Here is a 23,899-nt window from a genome sequence, read left to right on the forward strand (position 1 = left end):
ACAACCACCACCATTTCTAATACCACCATAACAACCACCACAACCACCGTTACTCATACCACCACAACAACCTCCACAACCACCATCACAACCACCATAACCAATAAAACCACACCCACCACCAAAACCACCACCATGACACCACAACCACCACCACCAAAACCACCATTACAAATACCACCACCACACCACCATAACGACCACCACCAAAACTACCACCACAACCATCATCACCAATACAACAACAACAACAACGAAAACCTCCACCACGACAACAACAACAATAACAACAACAACCAAAACCACCACCACCACCACAACAACAAAAAACACAACCACCATTACCATTACCACCACCACAACCACAACCACTATCACCACCAACAAAACCACCACCACCAAAACCACAACCACCACCAAAACCACCACCACAAACACAACGACCACCATAACGACCACCACCAAAACTACCACCACCACAACTCCCCCCCCCCCCCAATCTTGCTCACCAACGCCAATGTATAGTTGATGTCGACAAAGTCTTTGAAAAGATGGCGACAAAACTTGCATCGAGATTCGTCACCAAAGAGAGATGCATTTCTATGATTCTGCACTCTGCCGTACAAATTTTGGGGGATTACGCCCCTATGGCTCCTCAAGTAGCAGGACCTGTGTGTGACGGGTTAGTATAGAATGAGTGGAAATGACATCACTCAGCTCTTTGTTATTGTTTTTAGCCAGCCATTTCTATGAGTAGTTCTCATTACATTATATTAATAAGTCTATAAACGTTCAAGGTTACACATAGTTTTGTGTGTTGTACGCTATAGATAGAATGCGCTTGGCCAAGGAGTTCACAACATTGCCATCCGGAAGTATAACGGACCAACACACAAACTCTGTGTAACCATGAACTTTTATAGTCTGGTTAATACAGTTTAGTGAGAACAACTCACAAACGCGGATGGCAAAAACAATAACAAAGGCCCGAGTGACGTCATCTGCATACTATCTATATCTGGCTGGTGGATGTTTAATTCAGAAAAGTGAGTGGAGCAGGCACTTATGTTGGTAACAACAAGATATGAAGTGAGTAGAAAAGTGCCAGAAGACAATAGAGAATAAAAAATTTTTCGCGGCGGTGGTGGGGTTTGAACCTGCGACCTTATTGGTACGACAACTCTGCCTGGCAGGTGAGAGCGTGGCTCTACCGTGTGAGCTATCCACGAACACAAAAACATTCGTATCAAACCCAAGTCATATTTCTAGAGCTCTCTCTCTCACCCACTTCTGGAGATCGCCGGCTCGCTCGCACACAACCATCGCGAAGTTATTTTTGACCAGCAGTTTAGCTTAATAGCCAATATTCTCAACACAAACATATAACATAATATATAAAAAATGTTATTCTCTATTGTCTTCTGGCACTTTTCTACTCACTTCATATCTTGTTGTTACCAACATAAGTGCCTGCTCCACTCACTTTTCTGAATTAAAAATTCACCCCATATACCGGAGCATACTCAATGTCTCAATCGTTTCTATGTTATATGTTTGTGTTGAGAATATTGGCTATTAAGCTTAACTGCTGGTCAAAAATAACTTCGCGATGGTTGTGTGCGAGCGAGCCGGCGATCTCCAGAAGTGGGTGAGAGAGAGCTCTAGAAATATGACTTGGGTTTGATACGAATATTTTTGTGTTGTGGATAGCTCACACGGTAGAGCCACGCTCTCACCTGCCAGGCGGAGTTGTCGTACCAATAAGGTCGCAGGTTCAAACCCCACCACCGCCGCGAAAAAATGTTTATTCTCTATTGTCTTCTGGCACTTTTCTACTCACTTCATATCTTGCTGGTGGATGTTGTGAAGTTTTCGGATAAAAGCACAGCATCAATAGAATGAGTGGACATGAGGTCACTCAGTTCTTTGTGACTGGTTTGAAACCACAAGTTACGCGATTAACTCTTAATGATAGGACAGAGAAGTCGTTACGTCACACCTTCTTCTCTTCCGGGTACAAATTCATTGGAAGTGTTGTATGTATCCAGTCCTTCGGAGGGCGAATAGTGAATAGGTTACATGTTGAATCATAAGGTATCATAACTGTTTAAATTGCAGGATGTATAGGTATGTGTGCGGCTATGTGGTCTTGTGATATGACCCTCCCTTTCGGATCGGAAGGTCCTGGGTTCGAGCCTCGCTCGGCGCATAGTTGAGTCCGTGGAAAAGGATCTTTACTCACATTCTCTCACCGTACTCAGTTGTAAAATAAGTACCTGGCCGTTTACATTGTTGTCTCTGTCCGAAAAACTGTAATATCGCCTAAGAGGCGTCATGCCACGTCCTACATGTTAATTGTTGCTGTTGACCAGGGACTCCTTGTAAAGCGCTTTGAGCACGTTTAGTGGATATTGCCCTATAAAAAAGCTGACGTATTTTTAAAAAAAATTATTATTATTATTATTATTATTATTATTATTATTATTATTATTATTATTATTATTATTATTATTATTATTATTATTATTATTATTATTATTATTATTAAGATTATGGGACTTTAAAGAGCGAAACGTTCGGGAGTGGAAAAATGGTTTTAATTAACCAATAGATATCTGACCGATCCAATCATGGAATTTGTGACACACCTTAAAACGTGCTCGGACAAACATAGTTGGATGTTTATAAACAATAAAACGTGAATGAAATCGACATTTCTCTGATCATTGTTCATGTTGTTGTTAACCGCTAAATGGGTGACTAGTTATCACATGTTAACACATAGTTTTTTTTGTGCTGGTTCTATTGATCGAGCGTTAGAAAAGTGGGCATTTTACTTAGACACATACTATCGATAGAAAAACCGATGCAGTTTGCTGTGTTAACCAATCACTGCCATTGTTTACATTGTCCGAGAGGCGTGGTTATATTTCCTTCCACCAGGTGTCAAAAGAAAAGGACATCACTCAGGTCTTTGTTATTGTTTTTCGCCAGACATTTTATGAGTAGATCTCACTAAGCTGTATTACCTAGACTATAAATAGAACAAAGATGACGTTACTCTGGTCTTTGTTAGTTTTTTGCCATCCGCCTTTATGAGTAATTCTCACTAAACTGTATGAACCTGACTTTAAAAGATCATGGTTACACATAGTTTTGTGTGTTGTTCGTTATACTTCCGGATGGCAATGTTGTAAGCTCCTTAGCCAAGCGTATAGATAGTATGCGCTTGGTTAAGGAGTTCACAACATTGCCATCCGGAAGTATAACGGACTAACACACAAAACTGTGTGTATCCATGAACGTTTATAGTCAGGTTAATACAGTTCAGTGAGCATTACTCATAAACGCGGATGGCAAAAAACAACAACAAAGGCTGGAGTGACGTCATCTTCAAACTATCTATACTATCTATACTATCTATACATCTTCAAGGTTAACATAATTTTATGTTTTGGTACCTTCTTTCCGACGGCGAATTTTGCGAGCTTTTGAGGGCGAAGCGGCTGGCGAATGATATGAGTTTTTCAACTAAACACATTGCATCATTCTTGCGTACAAGAATAAAAAAAAAACAATCAAATAAACACGTAGCTAAAATTTAGTCCAGAAAATTTGTCCTTCAAATATCGATCGATAAAAAAAACTATAGAACATTATCCACTAAACATTAAGAAGGGTCTCAAGCCAACATCAACACTTAAATGGAGGACGAGACATGACGCCTGTTAAGGGACATTACATTTTTTTTTCGGACACAGACAACGCATTTTATATCTGAATACGAGGAGATTCAACTATGCACCGCTCATAGTGGGACTCAAACCCAGGACTCTCCGATCTTGTGTCAAACCATATGCTGTGCGCTTGACTAGAAAAATCACAACATTGCCATCCGAGAATATAACAGACCAACACACAAAACTACGTGCAGCCTTGAACGTTTATAAATAGAACGAAGATGACATCACTCGGGTCTTTGTTACTATTATTTTTTTTTTTTATTTTGCAATCTATGTTTATGAATAATTCTCACTGAACTTTATTAACCAGTCGACAACCGTTCAAGGTAACACATAGTTTTGTATGTTGGTCTGAAGCCATTGTTAACTAATATCCTGACAGTAAAATCCACCTAAGACTCATATTTTGACGTCATTTTTAAGTTTGTGGACCGTCTAATGAGTTGTCTTTAATAGTGGTCAAGGAAAGAAGTGATCCCATTGGTTGAACTGTTGAATACGACTCACGATTACTTTTCTTTTGTCGCTAAATACTTGTCCGTTGAAGTGATTTGTTGGTCAGTGTCATGGCCGTGACTTGACGAAGGCCACGATTGGTCCGTAATATTTCCGGATAGAAATGTTGTGAGTTTAGTTTCTTATTCAAGCGAACAGCATCTATATTCCTGTTAATGCAGTTAAGTGCGTATACTCTTCAACAGTCGTAACGTCCCTTCCTAATGACGCATGGTAACTTAGTAACACTGGCTCTAAACTATCGGAACAATGGCGGACGCCCGTATGAAATATTTCTCCGGCAAGCATAAAAGCGTATCCAGAGGGAAAAAAACATAACTTTGATCATGTTTTGACTTTTACACATTCTGATCACAAGGCATATGAAAAGTTCTAGCCAGCATGAAGAATAAAAGGTAATGATTTTCTTTGTTTAGAACCAAGATGGCCGCCGTTGCCGGCCGGCGTGACATCAGACTACTGAATCCAATTGCTCATAAAAATGGATGGCAAAAAAAAAACAAAAAACAACAACCCAATAACAAAGAGTTGACTGAAATCAGTTTAGTCCTATACTACTACTACTACTACTACTACTACTACTACTACTACTACTACTACTACTACTACTACTACTACTACTACTACAACAACTACTACTACTACTGCTGCTGCTGCTACTACTACTACTACTACTACTACTACTACTACTACTACTACTACTACTACTACTACTACTGATAATAATAATAATAATAATAATAATAATAATAATAATAATAATAATAATAATAATAATAATAATAATATATAATAATAATAATAATAATAATAATAATAATAATAATAATAATAATAATAATAATAATAATAATAATAATAATAATAAAATAATAATAATAATAATAATAATAATAACAATAATAGTTTTCCACCGCTTATAATATTACTGTTCATTTTGTTTTCAGGGTCATTGCCAAGTTGAAGTTAGAGGCCCAAAAAGGATAACAATCGAATTAAAGGATTTTGATGCATGTTTTGGTTTTTGTTCGTGAGATTTTGTCAGGGGGAGGGGCGTGAGACAGAAAGATAATGGGGAGGACAAGAGATAAAGAGAGAGAGAGAAAGAGAGAGAGAGAGAGAGAGAGAGAATGAGAGAGAGAGAGAGAAAAGAGATAGATAGATAAATAGATAGATAGAAAGATAGGTAGATAGAGCAAGATAGAGAAGGAAAAGAAAAAGATAGAGAGAGAAGTGGGGGGGGGGAGTGGAGGTAAGATAAAAATGACCAATATAAAACAATTACAAGAGACAAAACACACACACACACATACACACACACACACAGAGAGAGAGAGAGAGAGAGAGAGAGAGAGAGAGAGAGAGAGAGAGAGAGAGAGAGAGAGAGAGAGAGAGCTAAAAACAAAATAATGCTACAGTAAAGCAAAAAAAAAAAAGGAAAAAACAGAACAGAAACAACCCCCCCCAAAAAAAAAAAAAAGAAATGTGTGCACATGTGTAGAGGTCTGACAACCAAAAGCGCCATTTATGGACTTGATTTAACATTGCAGTAATGGACAATGATATCATTTGTGTTAGTTTGTTTGAGTGTATTTCCAATACAAAAATGAACCCATAACATTTTAGGTTATCAGACCTTTAAACAAGCACACCTTGGTACCATTCCAGCATAGAAACGATGGATAAGTTCCCCTTATTGCCTGACTCAGCGGTACGGTCTTTACTTCGTACCCGAAAGGGATCGAGTTCGATCACCTTCGAAGTGCGATTCCCTGTTATGTGTGGCCTTGGGCAAGTCACCTCTCCATAGCTCAACTTGCGACGATGCACTGCGGCTGACGCCTGGGTTATCAGAGTCTACACTTAGAATAGAGCCTAGAGACAAATTGACAATTAGAGACAATTATGAGATGAATAAGGGCTCACCCACACCGGAGACTGACTCCAACGACCCCGGCACTGCCGTCCTCTGTCGTCTTCCTGATAAGAACGTCGGGTATGGACAAAATACGAAGAATAAAGAGAAGAGCCGCTAGACCTACCCATACCAAGGTTCCGGCGTCCTCTGCCTTTTTTTTCGTGCTTGGTCTGGGTAGGTATAACAGCCCTTCTCTATATTCTTCGTATTTTGTCCGTGCCCGACGTTCTAATCCGGAAGACGACAGAGGACGGCAGTGCCGGGGTCGTTGGAGTCAGTCTCCGGTGTGGGTGAGCCCTTATTCATCTCATAATTGTCTCTAATTGTCAATTTGTCTCTAGGCTCTATTCTAAGTGAAGACTCTAATAACCCAGGCGTCAGCCGCAGTGCATCGCCGCAAATTGAGCTATGGAGAGGTGACTTGCTCAAGGCCACACATAACAGGTAATCGTGCCCGACGTCTTAATCCGGAAGAAGACAGAGGACGGCCTGGTTCTAGCTGTCAATCAGACCAAAATTCATAGAAGGAAAGATGAGCAGCTTGGCTTATTTTGTCGTCGGGAGTAACTTCCCTTTGCACCTAGCCATCATTGGTAATAACCCAAATAGTTTTATAATAGGTATCATTCCACCCCTTCTATTGGAAAACCCTTTCATTTCTACGTAAAAATGTAATTGTTGAATAATGCTTCGAACCCGTTGAATGAATAATTTATTCAACGATTGCAGAATATTTGGACTCATTATATTGGCTTAAATACAGAATGAAAAGACAGCTGAGTGGCCATCGAAAATAATATTTTGGTGCGTATGAATATAAATTCGACGTTTTTCATTTTTTGGGTCAAACTGTCATTCAAATCTTATTATCATTATTATTAATAATAATATGGCGTGTAATAGATAGAACGAAATTTACGTCACTCAGGTCTTTGTTAATTTTTAGCTAGCCATTTTTACGAATAGTTCTCACTAAATTATATCAATCAGAATATAAACGTTTTCATTAACAAACCATTTTTTGTGTTGGTATGTTTAATCTGGCCGGCGGATGTTGTGAGAATTTTACCTAGACGCATAGCATCAATACCAGGCATTTAGTACAGGATTGTGAGAATCCAGTGCGTGGAAAAGGCAATATTCTTTCCGGAAAAAAACACCCTCCCTCCGGCCAACCTCCCCCCCCCCCCCCCCCCCCCAATAGAAATAAATAAATTAAAGACCAGATTCCAAGGCAAAAAAAAAAAAGATAAATTCATTATCCTACAAGCAAACAGAAAAAAATAACGAAACAGAACAATAAAGCATTAAAAAACAAGAACTTTTCTCATATTTCTGGGTGTTTTCGCGCAGCCTTGGTAAACTGAAGGCCAGATACTGACCAAAAAATGACGTCATAAAAGAAGACGATGATCACCAATCATGAAAGTGAAAAGTGAGTTGTTGTTAGAAGTGCTCAAGGGAACCAATGATTCTACTGGTTGAACTAGTGATTTTAACTCACAAGAGGCTTCCACAGTCATGACGTCACTTCCCCCGTAATGACGAATTGTAACTTAGTAACTGGCTTAAAGCTATCGGAACAATGGCGGTCGCCCTTTGGAAATATTTCTCCGACGAGCATAAACGTGTATCCAGAGGAGAAAAACATTATAAATATGATCACGTTTTGACTTTTATACATTCTGATCACATGACATATGAAAAGTTATAGCAAGCATGAAGAATAAAAAGAACCGATTTTCTTTGTTTAGAATCATCCTGTTAGCCGTTGCCGGGCGACGTGACATCAGACTATTGAATCCAATTTAGTTGGGTTTTTTCTTATGACGAATATTTTTGTTAGTACGAAGCCATCGTTAACTTATATATAGAACGAAGACGACGTCATCCAGGTCTTTGTTATTGTTTTTGCCATCCGCGTTTCTGAGTAATTCTCACTAAATTCTTACACATAGTTTTGAGTGGTGGCCCGTTATAATTCCGGATGGAAATGCTCTGAGCTTCTTAGCCAAGCGCATACTATCTTTCGCCTGACACGAGAACCGCAGCCATCGTTAATATATAGATAGTATGCGCTTGTATAAGAAGCTCACAACATTGCCATCCGGAAGTATGACGGACCAACACACACAACGCTGTGTAACCATGAACTTTTATAATCTGTTTAATACAGTTAAGTAAGAATTACTCATAAACGTTGGGAGTTGGACAATCATGCAAATGAAGCTGTTGAAGATCCGAGAGAAGAACTGCCCTATGGAACTGAGCTCCCCAAGAATGAATGGGTAACACTGAACAGAGCACGGGCAAAACTTGGGAGAACAGCTGGAAGCATGAAAAAGTGGGGGCTGGCTGAGACTAGCTGGTGTGCATGTGGATGCCCAGAGCAGACGATGGAGCACATTTTTAGAGAATGCCAGGATGGGCCCAGCTGCACTGACCATGACCTAAGAGTCTGCTCCACAGATGCTGTGGAGTGGGTTCGGTGTTGGAGCGACAAGCTATGATGATGGCTCGTAAACGTGGGTGGCAAAAAAAATAAAAATAACAAAGACCCAAGTGACGTCAACTTCATTCTATCTACAGATAGTATGCGCTTGGCAAAGAAGCTCATAACATTGCCATCCGGAAGTATAACGGACCAACCCACAAAACTGTGTGTATCCATGAACGTTTATAGTCGACTTAATACAGTTCAGTGTTAATACAGTGTTACTCATAAACGCGGATGGCAAAAAACAATAACAAAGACCTGAGTGACGTCATCTTCGAACTATCTATAGCCTGACACTAGAGCACTATAGAACTTTTAGTTTGAAGTCATATAATTAGGTTTGAGCAGCGTCTAGTGAGTTGTCGTTAGTAGTGCTCAAGGAAACAAGTGATTTCATTGTTTGAATTATTGAATACAACTCACGATTTGTTTTCCTTTGCGGCCAAAGACTTGTCTTTAGACGTCATTATTTGGTCAGTTTCAGCGTGGCCTTAGTAAAGTTATGGCCTGCCACCGTCGCCATCGTTATGTTATAGCCTGATACTGAAATCCAAAAGGACTGGCAGTTTGACGTCATTATTTGTTTATTTGCACCGCTTAGTGAGTTGTCGTTAGTAGAGCTCATGGAAACAAGTTATTTCATTGGTTGAACTATTGAATACAACTCACGATTTGTTTTCTTTTGTGGCAAAAGACTGGTATTTTGACGTCAAATTTTGGCCAGTATCAGGCCATAACTTTACGAAGGCCACGCTGCCACTGACCAGAAAAATTACGTCAAAATGCCAGTCTTTTTCCACAAAAGAAAACAAATCGTGAGTTGTATTCAATAGTTCAACCAATGAAATAACTTGTTTCCATGAGCTTTACTAACGACAACTCACTAGGCAGGGCAAAAACCAAATAATGACGTCACAATGCCAGTTCTTTCGGATTTCAGTGTCAGGCTATAACATAACGATGGCTACGGTTTCAGGCTATAGATAGAATGCGCTTGGCCAAGGAGTTCACAACATTGTCATCCGGAAGTATAACGGACCAACACCCAAACTCTGTGTAACCATGAACTTTTATAGTCTCGTTAATACAGTTTAGTGAGAACAACTCACAAACGCGGATGGCAAAAACAATAATAAAGGCCTGAGTGACGTCATCTTCGAACTATCTATAGATAGTTCGAAGATGACGTCACTAAGGGCTTTGTTATTGCTTTTTGCCATCCGCGTTTATGAGTAATACTCACTGAACTGTATTAACCAGACTATAAACGTTCATGGATACACACAGTTTTGTGTGTTGGTCCGTTATACTTCCGGATGGCAATATTATGAGCTTCTTAGCCAAGCGCATACTATCTATAGAGAGAATGAAGTTGAGGTCACTCGGATCTTTGTTAATTCTCACTAAACCGTATCAACCAGACTGTAAACGTTTCAGGTTAGACATAGTTATAGTTTTGTGTGTTGGTCCGCTATACTTCCGGATGTCCATGTTGTGAGCTTCTTAGCTGAACGCATACTATCTGTAGATAGAATGAAGTTGACCTAATTCAGGTTTTTGTTATTGCTTTTTTGCCATCCGCGTTTATGAGTAATTCTCACTAAACTATAATAAACTTAGCTAAGCGCATACTATCTATTAGTTAACGATGGCTACGCCACAACCCACAATCTAGACGCTGCCTAACCCTAATTGATGACGTCAAAATACAAGTCCTAGTGGGTGTGAATTATAAAAGGTTACGGATATCCCAAATGACCGATTAAGGCTTTTACGTGCTTGCAACACATTTAGGTCATCTCAGCGCCAGTAAAAAGTAAGAAAATGGGATAGTAAAAAGTTCTAGAATTACAATTAAAACATGCAAGAATAAGGCAGACAAAGGGGAATTGGTTAAAATAGGGAACAGATGTAGATTCCAAGGCACACTATCCGTGTACTTAGTTTGAGATCACCTCAAAGTCTCATCTAGACACAAGGACAAAATCCAACAAAGAGGAAACACTCAAATGCTTACATTATACTTTCAAAATATAAGTACTTCAGAGCCATTCGGGCCATTGATCCTTAGTTTATCCAGGTTTCTTTAGCGTGAAACGGATTATATCAATTGATATCCTTTGGATAAGGGGTTAGTCTATCGCATAGTAGTTTCCGCCAGCACTAAAAGACCGACCTACCCAATTATTATTATTATTATTATTATTATTATTATTATTATTATTATTATTATTATTATTATTATTATTATTATTATTATTATTTTGCTATTATTATTATTATTATTATTATTATTATTATTATTATTATTATTATTATTATTATTATTATTATTATTATTATTATTATTATTGTTATTATTGTTTGTTTTTATTGTTATTATTCTTTCTTTATAGTTATTGTCATCAACATTGTCACCATTCATCATTATCATCATCATCATCTTCATCATCATCACCATCATCCATATCATCATCATCATCATCATCATCATCATCATCATCATCATCATCATCATCATAATCTATTATTAAACATAGTTACCTATCCCTGGTTTGAAGATTTTCCAGCGCCCTCGGGATTTGAGCAGGTGGGTACAATTATCTTTTTAAAAATCAACTCGTAGGTAACCTTGGTGGACCAATCAAAACCCTTGTTACTATCGAATCTAATAATAACAATGCTATTGTTAACTAATCAGAACCCTCAATGCAATCTTATCTGTCAAAAATTAATGCTTATGTGTGACACGTCGCTGACACCACCATCACGTGAAAATGCCACATAAACAAGGCCTCTGCAATCTGTTTTCAAGCAGACATTCCACCAACCAAACCAGACCCACCAGCGTCTGCCTACGTATCTCGGGAAGAGGGTAAGTAGCTTGGAATGTCTTTTAACCTGTTTAGTGTCGCAACTTGAAAAGAATCGTATTTAAAAATTTGGTCAGAAAACTCTACCTTCACATATCGATCGATTCAAATATCCCTTTTCTCTACAACTAGAGAGACGATGTTTTACGAATCAACGCCTTGAAAAGCCCTTGAAAACCTACCTCTTTTTCAAAAACTAGCATCTTTCAACTTTCTAAGAAAGATTTTGATTTTTTCGTTAAAAAATACCGGCCCCATCTGACCCGTTGAGTCGACTCATTACGAAATGTTGTTGTTTACACGGTTCAAAGGAAAAGCTGTAGATAAGCATTCCTGGACTTCCTGTGTTGTTTTTACGCTTTCATGTGACCTTCTTGAGAAATTTGTCGTCTGCTACAAATAATTAGACCGGTGGAGGGTAGATATTTTCCTTGAAGCAGAAAAAGTGAGTATTATTTATTTTACCTACTAAGGTCCATAACAGACAAGTTGATTGAATAAAAGGAAAAGGGTCTATTATCCCCATCCTCCTCCTCCTTCCCCCTCGTTCTCCTCGTCCTCCTCCTCCACCACCACCACTACCACCACCATTACCACAACCACCACCTCCGCCACTACCACCACAACCACTATGACCGCCGCCGCCAACACCACTACCACCACCGCCGCCACCACCACTACCACTACCACCACCGCCGCCACCACCACCAATACTACTGCCACCACCGCTGCCGCCACCACTACCACTTCCACCACCGCCTCCACCACGACCACTACCACTACCACTACCGCCGCCACTACCACCACGATCACTACCACCACCGCTGCCGCCACCACCACTACCACTACCACCACCACTACCACTACCACCACTACCACTACCACTACCGCTGCCGCCACCACCATCACCACAACCGCTACCACTACCGTGAGATTGGAGGGATAAGGGAAAGGGGGGGGGGAGGAGGCATGGAGGAAGACGAAAGGGAGACGTATCGCTTGTCTCACGGATGCCCGCTGATTTTTTGTTTTCAGAAAAAAGCTTCCTTTTATATTTATTATTGATAACGGAAAATACAACGTTTCTACCAAGGAGTATGTTAATTCAGAAAAGTGAGTGGAGCAGGCACTTATGTTGGTAACAACAAGATATGAAGTGAATAGAAAAGTGCCAGAAGACAATAGAGAATAAAATTTTTTTCGCGGCGGTGGTGGGGTTTGAACCTGCGACCTTATTGGTACGACAACTCCGCCTGGCAGGTGAGAGCGTGGCTCTACCGTGTGAGCTATCCACGAACACAAAAATATTCGTTTCAAACTCAAAGTCATTACTAGATCCCTCTCTCACCTACTTCTTGAGACCGCCGATTCGTTCGTACACCACCATCGCGAATAATTTTGACCAGCAGTTAAGCTTAATAGCCAATATTCTCAACACAAACATATAACATAGAAAAAAAAAATTTTATTCTCTATTGTCTTCTGGCACTTTTCTATTCACTTCATATCTTGTTGTTACCAACATAAGTGCCTGCTCCACTCACTTTTCTGAATTAAAATTCACCCCATACACCGGAGCATACTCAATGTCTCAATCGTTTCTATGTTATATGTTTGTGTTGAGAATATTGGCTATTAAGCTTAACTGCTGGTCAAAATTATTCGCGATGGTGGTGTACGAACGAATCGGCGGTCTCAAGAAGTAGGTGAGAGAGGGATCTAGTAATGACTTTGAGTTTGAAACGAATATTTTTGTGTTCGTGGATAGCTCACACGGTAGAGCCACGCTCTCACCTGCCAGGCGGAGTTGTCGTACCAATAAGGTCGCAGGTTCAAACCCCACCACCGCCGCGAAAAAAATTTTATTCTCTATTGTCTTCTGGCACTTTTCTATTCACTTCATATCTTGTTGTTACCAACATAAGTGCCTGCTCCACTCACTTTTCTGAATTAAAATTCACCCCATACACCGGAGCATACTCAATGTCTCAATCGTTTCTATGTTATATGTTTGTGTTGAGAATATTGGCTATTAAGCTTAACTGCTGGTCAAAATTATTCGCGATGGTGGTGTACGAACGAATCGGCGGTCTCAAGAAGTAGGTGAGAGAGGGATCTAGTAATGACTTTGAGTTTGAAACGAATATTTTTGTGTTCGTGGATAGCTCACACGGTAGAGCCACGCTCTCACCTGCCAGGCGGAGTTGTCGTACCAATAAGGTCGCAGGTTCAAACCCCACCACCGCCGCGAAAAAAATTTTATTCTCTATTGTCTTCTGGCACTTTTCTATTCACTTCATATCTTGTTGTTACCAACATAAGTGCCTGCTCCACTCACTTTTCTGAATTAAAATTCACCCCATACACCGGAGCATACTCAATGTCTCAATCGTTTCTATGTTATATGTTTGTGTTGAGAATATTGGCTATTAAGCTTAACTGCTGGTCAAAATTATTCGCGATGGTGGTGTACGAACGAATCGGCGGTCTCAAGAAGTAGGTGAGAGAGGGATCTAGTAATGACTTTGAGTTTGAAACGAATATTTTTGTGTTCGTGGATAGCTCACACGGTAGAGCCACGCTCTCACCTGCCAGGCGGAGTTGTCGTACCAATAAGGTCGCAGGTTCAAACCCCACCACCGCCGCGAAAAAAATTTTATTCTCTATTGTCTTCTGGCACTTTTCTATTCACTTCATATCTTGTTGTTACAACATAAGTGCCTGCTCCACTCACTTTTCTGAATTAAAATTCACCCCATACACCGGAGCATACTCAATGTCTCAATCGTTTCTATGTTATATGTTTGTGTTGAGAATATTGGCTATTAAGCTTAACTGCTGGTCAAAATTATTCGCGATGGTGGTGTACGAACGAATCGGCGGTCTCAAGAAGTAGGTGAGAGAGGGATCTAGTAATGACTTTGAGTTTGAAACGAATATTTTTGTGTTCGTGGATAGCTCACACGGTAGAGCCACGCTCTCACCTGCCAGGCGGAGTTGTCGTACCAATAAGGTCGCAGGTTCAAACCCCACCACCGCCGCGAAAAAAATTTTATTCTCTATTGTCTTCTGGCACTTTTCTATTCACTTCATACCAAGGAGTATGGCAACTCGGCCTTCAATTATCTACAAAGGTTTTGCCGTTACTTGTGTTTTGATGAAAACGACAAGCTTTGGTGTAAGGTCAAAGATCGAATTTCTCCTCTAAAAGGTTGCATTGCTACTGGATTTCCCCCCCCCCCACCCAATATTTCTTCTTTTTCTTCAACTTAGTATTGTTGATTGCTTTTTACTTTTTTTATGATAAGCAAGTGTGGTAGGAGTATCACATGTCGTCGAGTCTACTGCAATTAACCCTTTCCCAGTGACACTGATTTTTTGTTGTCAAATAATAGTTTCCATTTGTATTATTTTTAACGCAGATAAAAACCGTTTCCATCATAAGAGCAGTAAGAATAATTGTGATAATAAGCGCTTTGGGCACGTTTAGTAGACATTGCTCTATATAAAGCTCACGTTTTTAAAATTGTATTACTGTTCTTTGTATCGTGATGAAAACTAAGATTTTCTTTGTGTCCAAGAAAGATTGAAATTCGCCTTTGGAAGGTTAGGTTGTTTGTTTTGTTTTGTTTTGGTTTTGTTTTGTTATGTTGCTTTTTTTTCAGGGGTTTCTTTTTTTATTCTGACTGTCAAGCTATCGCTGTACTTACCCTCATAGCTTGCATACACAAAAAGATACATCTAGGTCACAAAATGAGACAACTAGGTCAGAAATCAAGATATCTCGATTTCGTTTGTGCCATGATAGCAAAACAAACCGAGCGTCTTGGAGTTCAAAAGACCTTTCCATAAAAGTCTAGGTATATGCAAGACCCTCAGAAACAAATTCCCGATACAGCTCTGTGCACGGTAAATTATGACCTTTATTTTTTTCGTTCCCACCCTCACAATCCCACTTATTGTGTGTTATAGGCAGAACTTAAGTCGCTGGGCTGCCACATGCGTGACTAAATTGGCCCAACAGAAAATCTATACTTTGGAATTAGACCCCCATTACCCGATGTCTTCGTTTTTAATGCTAGCCTAGTGATAGAAAAATATAAATCATACAAGTATTTACAAACTGAGCAGAAATATTTCATTTTACCGTGAGATGGGAAGGGGAAGAGATAACAATATGACAAGAGAGAGAGAGAGAGAGAGAGAGAGAGAGAGAGAGAGAGAGAGAGAGAGAGAGAGAGAGAGAGAGAGAGAGATGGGGCGGCGGTGAGTAAGGGGGCATGTGGAAAGATGAAAGAAACAATGGGTTGTCTTGATGACATAGATCAAAGGAATGTTACAGAGGTGCTTCACGGTGAGTGCTTCGTGAAATTTTAACCTCTTATAGTGACGCCTTTAAACACATCCAGATTGCTTATGAAGAATGAATCGTTTCCACCAAGAGCGCAGAAAGAGTATTTCAACCGGGCTTAAATATCACACACACACACACACACACACACGCGCGCGAGCGCGCACGCGCACGCACACGAGGGCGTTCGCTCACGACAGCGAGGTCCATCCATTACTTGTATTGCAACCGTAAACCAGTTAACGTGTATGTAGATCCCGAGGCTAGGTGCCCCGTTACTGTGTCCGTATACGTAGTAGGTACTCCCCAAAAAAAGAGAAGGAAAGAAAGAGAGGCATCCAGATAAAGGCAAAAACAACAAAAATAGAGGGAGAGAGAGATAGAGCGAGAGCGAGAGAGAGAGAGAGAGAGAGAGAGAGAGAGAGGGAAAGAGAGAGAGAGAGAAAGACACACATACACCACACACACACATAAACACACACACACACGCACACACACACACACACACACACACACACACGGAGTCTCGCATAAGCTACGGAACTAATTTTGCGCACCAATTTTTACTTCACTTATGCAAAATCATTTCTTGCGCCAAATTGCATATCAAGTGACACTTCTACCGCATTATTTTTCGAAATAAACTTTTTAAAAACCCGATTTTTTCATGACTACAGCCATTGAATGATGATTGACACGGACGATTTGGCGAGGAATGAATCATGAATATTTACGAAATAATTTCAAACATAACTTTTGAAATTTATCAAGGATTGTCTAGTACCGAATTAATTTTTTTATAGAGAACAAATACATCTTCAAAACTAAACCGCTTTTGACGGTAGGCGTTAAGTTTTTTTTTTCTTTTTTATGTCTAAGTGTATAGCATATAACTTTAAAGGAGCTAAATATCGGTTCCACTGGCTCACCTCTCTACTACTACAATTAATAATACGGGTATAATCGTATCCATTTCCGCATGTCTCATTAGACATTTCACTTTTGTCAGTCGCAGAAAAACTACCAAAGAACACCATGAACTTCTTCACCTGTCTGACGACGCTCTTTGCCCTTTGCCTCTATGCTGTTCACAGCCAAGAATCTGCGGAAGAGATTTCAAGAGATGATCTCCAGAAATTAGTTACTGACCTCAGAAATGATAAAGAACTAAAGATCGAAACCATAGAGGATGTCGCAAAAATGGTCAAATTGCTACAGGCGATGCTCCCTCATTCACACACTGAGCTTTCTTATCCCAGAAAGAGACTCACTGACGACATTGGGAATTACTATAAAGAAGAAACCTACGAAAAGCGTATGCTAGAGGGTCTAGAACAGGCTATGAGACAACTGAGCAAACATCGGAACACACATACGGAGAAAAAAACCGATGAAAGTCAGTATCTGGCATCGAAGCTCTTGCCATTATCATTACATCATTGTCATTTTTATCATCACCATTGTCATCATCATCATCATTCTCCTTCCACATTAGCAATTATCATATCTATTCACAGGAATCTCGTTAATGATGATGATGCTGTTGGTGATGATATTATTAATAACACTACTACTACTACTACTACTACTACTACTACTACTACTACTACTACTACTACTACTACAACTACTACTACTACTACTACTACTACTAGTACTACTACTACTACTACTACTACTAATAATAATAATAGCAATAATAATAAGTAATGATGATGATGCTGATGATGATGATGATGATGATGATGATGATGATGATGATGATGATGATGATGATGATGATGATAATAATAATAATAATAATAATAATAATAATAATAATAATAATAATAATAATAATAATAATAATGGTATAGATTTATAGTGCGCCAAACATCCCTTCTTCAGGAGGGCTCTGGGCGCATAACACAGTAAACGAACAACGCTAATTATACACATAATCAAAAGAAAGCCTGTCGGAATAAGAATGTCTTCAATCCACGCTTGAATTCCTCTAGTGAAGATGAAGAACGTATCTTAAGTGGTAGTAAATTCCACAACCTTGGGCCAGAATGCTGAAAGGCGCGTTCACCAGCCTTCACTCGACAGCGAGGTGTTTTCAATTTTCAGTTTTTAATAATAATAATAATAATAATAATAATAATAATAATAATAATAATAATAATAATAATAATAATAATATTAATAATAATATATAATAATAATAATAATAATAATAATAATAATAATAATAATAACAACAACAACAACACTAATAATAATAATAATATAATAATAATAATAATAATAATAATAATAATAATAATAATAATAATAATAATAATAATATTAATAATAATATGAGAGGCCATCAATGGCAATCAACCTTTCAGTAGCTCCTTCTTTGGACATTTTTAATACTAATGGATTGCCTTTTGTATATTGGACTCCAATTGGAATTGCACTATTAATCTGGTTTATTTTATCTTTCTATTTTTCAATCCCACCCTCTTTTCCGCCACTCTGTACCCACCCCTTTCATCGAATAACATATTAAATATCAAAATGAAACAATTACAAATATTGAACTCGGTTCCATTACCAAATTCTGTCTTCTTCTAACAACGCCACCAATAAAACACCAACACTGCAACCAAAACCATCATCAACAATCTTACCATAATCACCACCAATCCCCCCCCCCACTCCGCCTCCAATTTCACCACAACAACCTCCACAACCATCATTACTAATAATATCACACCAACTACCACTACCACCACCAAAACCGCCATTACCGATACAACCACAACAACTTCCACAACCATCATTACTAATACCACAACAACCACCACCAAAACAATCATTACTAATACCACACAACAACCCCGACAACCAATATTACTAATACCACCACAACAACCCCTACAACCAATATTACTAATACCATCACAACAAACCACAACCACCATTACGAATACCACCACAACAACCAACGCAACCACCATTACTTATGCCACCACAACAATCCCACCCCACCATTACTAATACCACCACAACAACCCCACAACCACCGTTACTCATACCACCACAACAACCCCTACAACCACCATTTCTAATACCACCACAACAACCCCTACAACCACCATTTCTAATACCACTACAAAAACCACCGCAAACACCATTACTCATACCATCATAACAAAACCACAACCACCATTACTAATACCACCACAACAACCTCCACGCCACCACCACAATCATAACCACACCCACTTCCAAAACCACCACCATAACACCACAAAAACCACGCCACACCACAACCACCACCATTACCACCGCCACCACAACAACTACCACTACTATAACCACCGCCACCACCACTAAAACCACCATTAATAATACCACCACCACAACAACAACCAATAACCACCACCACCACGACCGCAACAACAACAACCAAAACCACCATCACCACCACAACAACAACAAAAAACACCACCACCACGACAACCACGATTACCAACATCACCACCACAACCACCACCACCACCAAAACCACCACCACAACAACCACCACCACTATCACCACCAAAACCACCACCACCACAACCAAAACCACCACCACCGCCAAAACCACAACCACCATAATCATAACGACCACCACCACGACCACTACCACCATCACAACCACCATCAAACCCACCACCATCACCACCACCACCACCACCACCACCACCACCACCACCACCACCACGACCACTACCACCACCACAACCACCATCAAACCCACCACCATCACCACCACCACCACCACCACCATCATCACCACAACCACCACCACAACCACCGTCACCACCAATCTTGCTCACAAACGACCATGTTAAGTTGATTATGATGACGTCATTCGAAGGATGGTGGCAAAAGTTGCATCGAAACCCACCACCTCCAAAGATGAATGCATTGCTTTGTTCTTGAGTTCTGCCAAAGACATTTTGGGGAATAACGCCAGAATGGCTCCTCAAGTTGCAGGACCTGTGTGTGAAAGGTAAGTATAGAATGAGTGGAAATGACTTCACTCCGCTCTTTGTTATTGTGTTTAGCCAGCCATTTGTATGAGTAGTTCTCACTACATTGTATGAATAAGACTACAAGCGTTCAAGTTTACGCATAGTGTTGTTTGTTGTTATGTTATATCTGGCTGGTGGATGTTTTGGATAAAAGCAGAGCATCAATAGAACGTTCAAGGTTACACATAGTTTTGTGTGTTGCTCGATATATTATTTCCGGATTGCAATGTTGAAGGTTTCTTTGCCAAGCGCTAATGATGCCATGCGTTTAGTTAAAAACACTCACAACATCCGCCAGCTGATAAAACGTTCCAACAGCAAAACTATGTGCAACATGATACGTTTATAGTCTGGTTAATACAATTCAGTGAGAATTACTCATAATAATGGCTGGCCAAAAACAATAGCAAAGAACTGAGTGATGTTAATTTCGTTATATATGTGAACAGGCAAGACGTGTTTTTGTTGTTGTGACATTTCTCTTCAATTTTTACCGATTCAAGGATTTACAAGTCTTATTTCAATTAACCAGTAGAATTTTGACCAATCAAAACATGGGATTTGTGACACACCCTCACACGTGCTCGGACAAACATAGTTGGTTGTTTATAAAAAATAACTTGAATGAAATCGACCTCTCTCTGATCATTGTTATTGTTTTTATACCCCCAACTGGGTGACTAGTTATCACATGATTTTCTCGATAAGATTATGAACGTCTAAATTTACACATAGTTTTCTGTGTTAGTTCTATTGATCCAGCGTAGAACAATGGGTATTTAACTTAGACACATACTATCGATAGTAAAGCCTGTGTAGTTTGCTGTGTCAACCAATCACTGCCATTGTTTACATTATGACGATTGTCCGAGAGGCGTGGTTATCTACCTGTCTATTCAATTTTTATTCAAGGACTTTTGTACAACACGTACGATACCATTGTGATATTGCTTTAATTATATTTTATACGTTTTCGACATCATTTTTATCGAAATTGTTTCGGACTGTTTTACAATGTTTCACCAAGACCCCGCCATTTTTACTCATTCTCACAACCAATTTTGACTACCGGCTGTCGCTTTTATTGTTTACAAGTTGAAAACACATACTCCTACCTCAAACGTGAACACCATTACAATCAACAAAAGATTGTCTGTAAACGGGATGGTCGACGTAAACAACATGTTATTGAAACGACAACCCCGCGACGTCCAGTGAACTGTCATCGTTCAACTCGACCACCATGGACGTTAACGAAAATATTGACAAACGACACAAGACCAAGTCATGGAAATCATAACATTTGCATTGGCCATATTAACGCACAGTCATTGAGAAACAAGGCATTCGATATAATCGATATCATAGATCAACACGATATCGATATTCTATATATAACTGAATCATTGTTGCGTCAGTTCGGTGATGAACCGATAATGAAAGAAATGACACCTCCCGGCTACAAGATGGAATCGTTCCCAAGAAATGGACGATCAGGAGGGGGGGATCGCCATCATATACAAACACGCTCTTTCGTCTATAATACACAAACAGGCCAATTTCGTCCAAAAGTGTCGAGTGTGTCCAAACCACATTAACCTACCCTCAAATTTCATTTCTAATCACTTGTATCTACAGACCACCTCAAAAAAAAAGAACAAACTGAGACAGAATGATTTTGCTGACGAATTTTCAGATTTTTAAAATCTAAAGACACATCAAATTAACGGCGATTTTAATATTCAGGTTGATGTTGATAAGAATAGTCTCGTTAAAATTATTTTTTAAAAATGGTGAATGAACATGGCCTGACTCAGTTAGTGACCTCTCCAACTCAAAGATCGGGGCACATCCTTGACTGGTTCATCACTGATACACCCTCGCTTGTTGAATCAATTAAAAACATCGAAAACGAAATTTCAGACCACAATCTGATTCTGGCAACTCTCAAATGCATCAAAGAGAAAGAAAATAAAGTCAAGAAAGTGTCTAGGGATACTAAAAGAATAGTTCCTTAAAAATAATCTGTCAGAGGAACTAGAAAGAATGGATATACCAACAGTACAGAAAAAGGACGACGTACTGCGCAACGTCATCGACCAGCATGCGCCAAAGACAACGAGAGTAATAATTTCCAGGAAACCGTCCCCGTGGTTTAACCAGAGTGAAAAAAATTGTCAAAAGGGAAGAGATGAATGCGGAGCCATCGTAGAGAAAATCGGGCCTTGAGATTGACCGACTGATATATGTAGCAAAAAAAAAAAAGAATAAATATAAAAGCACCTGCAAAATAGCAAAACGAAACTTTTATAACACGAAACTATCATCAGTGAGGGACACTAAGGAATTTTTCTGTTTCAAAGGAACTTTTAGGGGAAGAATAGGGCATGTGTGTACTCACTAATATCCCGGTAGAAAAACAGCCGGATGCATCTTCAAATTTCTTTTCGGAAAAAATAGCGAAAATTCGGAACAGTTTGGACCTCTTACAAAATGAAGATATAAATTTCCACCCTTTTTCGTGTTCACATGGACTCTCTTGTTTTAAAGAACCAACTGAAGAAGAGATTTCTAAAATAATGTGTTAATCTCCCTCGAAGTCATGTGATTTACATCCTTTACCAACTAATATTTTGAAATTATGTCTTCCTGAATTGTTACCTTGCATAACTCATATTATAAATCAGTCACTTATATCAGGACAAGTCCCAGATAACTATAAACATGCAATTGTAAAGCCTCTTATAAAAAAGCAAAACCTCGATGTAAATGACCTTAGTAACTACCGTCCCGTTTCAAATCTGCCATTTCTTTCTAAAATCCTTGAAAAATTTGTACTCAGACGCCTTTCACAACATCTCCAAGAAAACAATCTATGGGAGAAATTTCAGTCAGCTTATCGTTCTTACCACAGCACAGAAACTGCTCTGTGCTGTATTGCGGGTGATTTGCTTGATGTTTTAGATAAAGGTTCTGTTTCTCTTCTGACATTGTTAGACCTTTCGGCGGCTTTTGATACTATTGATCACGGCATTCTCATTAAACGACGTAATATTACTTTTGGCCTGTCTGGGACTGTCTTGCAGTGGTTTGAATCTTATTTAGATGGCAGAAAGCAACAGGTTATGATTTTATATAAACTTTCTCGTCAACATACATTGTTTTTTTGGTGTTCCCCAAGGCTCTGTTTTGGGTCCGATTCTTTTTGTTTTGTATACTTCTCCATTATCTAATGTCATCACTGGTCATGGCTGCGCTATCATCTCTTTGCAGATGATATGCAACTTTATGCTCCTGATAAAACAAAAAATCTCGAAAATATTGTGAAACGTTTTGAAGAATGTGGGACGGATGTAAAGACGTGGATGTTGAAAAATGAATGAGTCAAAAACAGTAGTGATGATTTTGGGAAATAGAGGGCAGTTGAAGGTGAATGATGATCTTGAGGTGTTGATAGGGGGTGAAAAGATCAAAGTTTAAAAGACTGTGAAAAATTTGGGTGTCTATTTTGATTCAGAAATGAGAATGTCAGCTCACATTTCTGCTCTCTGTAAATGTTTATACTTTCAATTGAAGAAAATTAGTTCGATCCGTCAGTATATTACAATTGGAACATGTAAAACATTGGTTGTCTTCCTCATTTTTTTTGAAACTGGATTAAATTAACTCCCTGCTTGTCAACTTGCCTCAGGCTTCTATAAAACAATCACAACTACTGCAAAACAGTGCAGCAAGATTAGTTTTTGGCAAACGAAAGTTTGATCATGCAAGCCCTTTGTTGGCCTCTCTCCGCTGGTTGCCCATTGAAAAGCGCACATATCACAAAGCAGCGTGTTTTGTTTATAAGTGTTTGACTGGTGTAGCACCTGTATATCTCACAGATCACGTGGTCATGTATGAAAATTACACTTTAAGATCATGTAATGACCAATTTACTACTACTACTACTACT

The 23,899-nt window shown here is 39.2% G+C and overlaps 1 protein-coding gene and 1 long non-coding RNA gene across 3 annotated transcripts in view; both read left to right on the plus strand.

Moving 5' to 3' along the window:
* Positions 1-5,274, plus strand: part of LOC144956514 (uncharacterized) — a 13,364-nt gene extending 8,090 nt beyond the window's left edge. Inside the window, exons 3-4 of the mRNA XM_078887064.1 lie at positions 526-682; positions 5,207-5,274. Of these exons, the coding sequence (XP_078743190.1) occupies positions 526-682; positions 5,207-5,246 (197 nt within the window). The 3' untranslated portion in view covers positions 5,247-5,274. The remainder of the gene's footprint in view (positions 1-525; positions 683-5,206) is intronic.
* A 6,152-nt stretch (positions 5,275-11,426) lies between these two features.
* Positions 11,427-18,002, plus strand: LOC144957317 (uncharacterized). 2 transcript variants are annotated; one of them, XR_013642137.1, is made up of 2 exons: positions 11,427-11,549; positions 16,914-18,002. It is a non-coding gene; the product is annotated as an uncharacterized LOC144957317 (long non-coding RNA). The 2 variants fall into 2 exon arrangements; XR_013642136.1 differs by having other exon boundaries at positions 16,908-18,001.
* Positions 18,003-23,899: the final 5,897 nt, after the last annotated feature.

The sequence above is a fragment of the Berghia stephanieae genome, chromosome 11 (genome assembly GCF_034508935.2).
Source record: "Berghia stephanieae isolate SIO BIC M18660-M18661 chromosome 11, UCSD_Bste_1.3, whole genome shotgun sequence".
Classification (NCBI taxonomy): domain Eukaryota; kingdom Metazoa; phylum Mollusca; class Gastropoda; order Nudibranchia; family Aeolidiidae; genus Berghia; species Berghia stephanieae.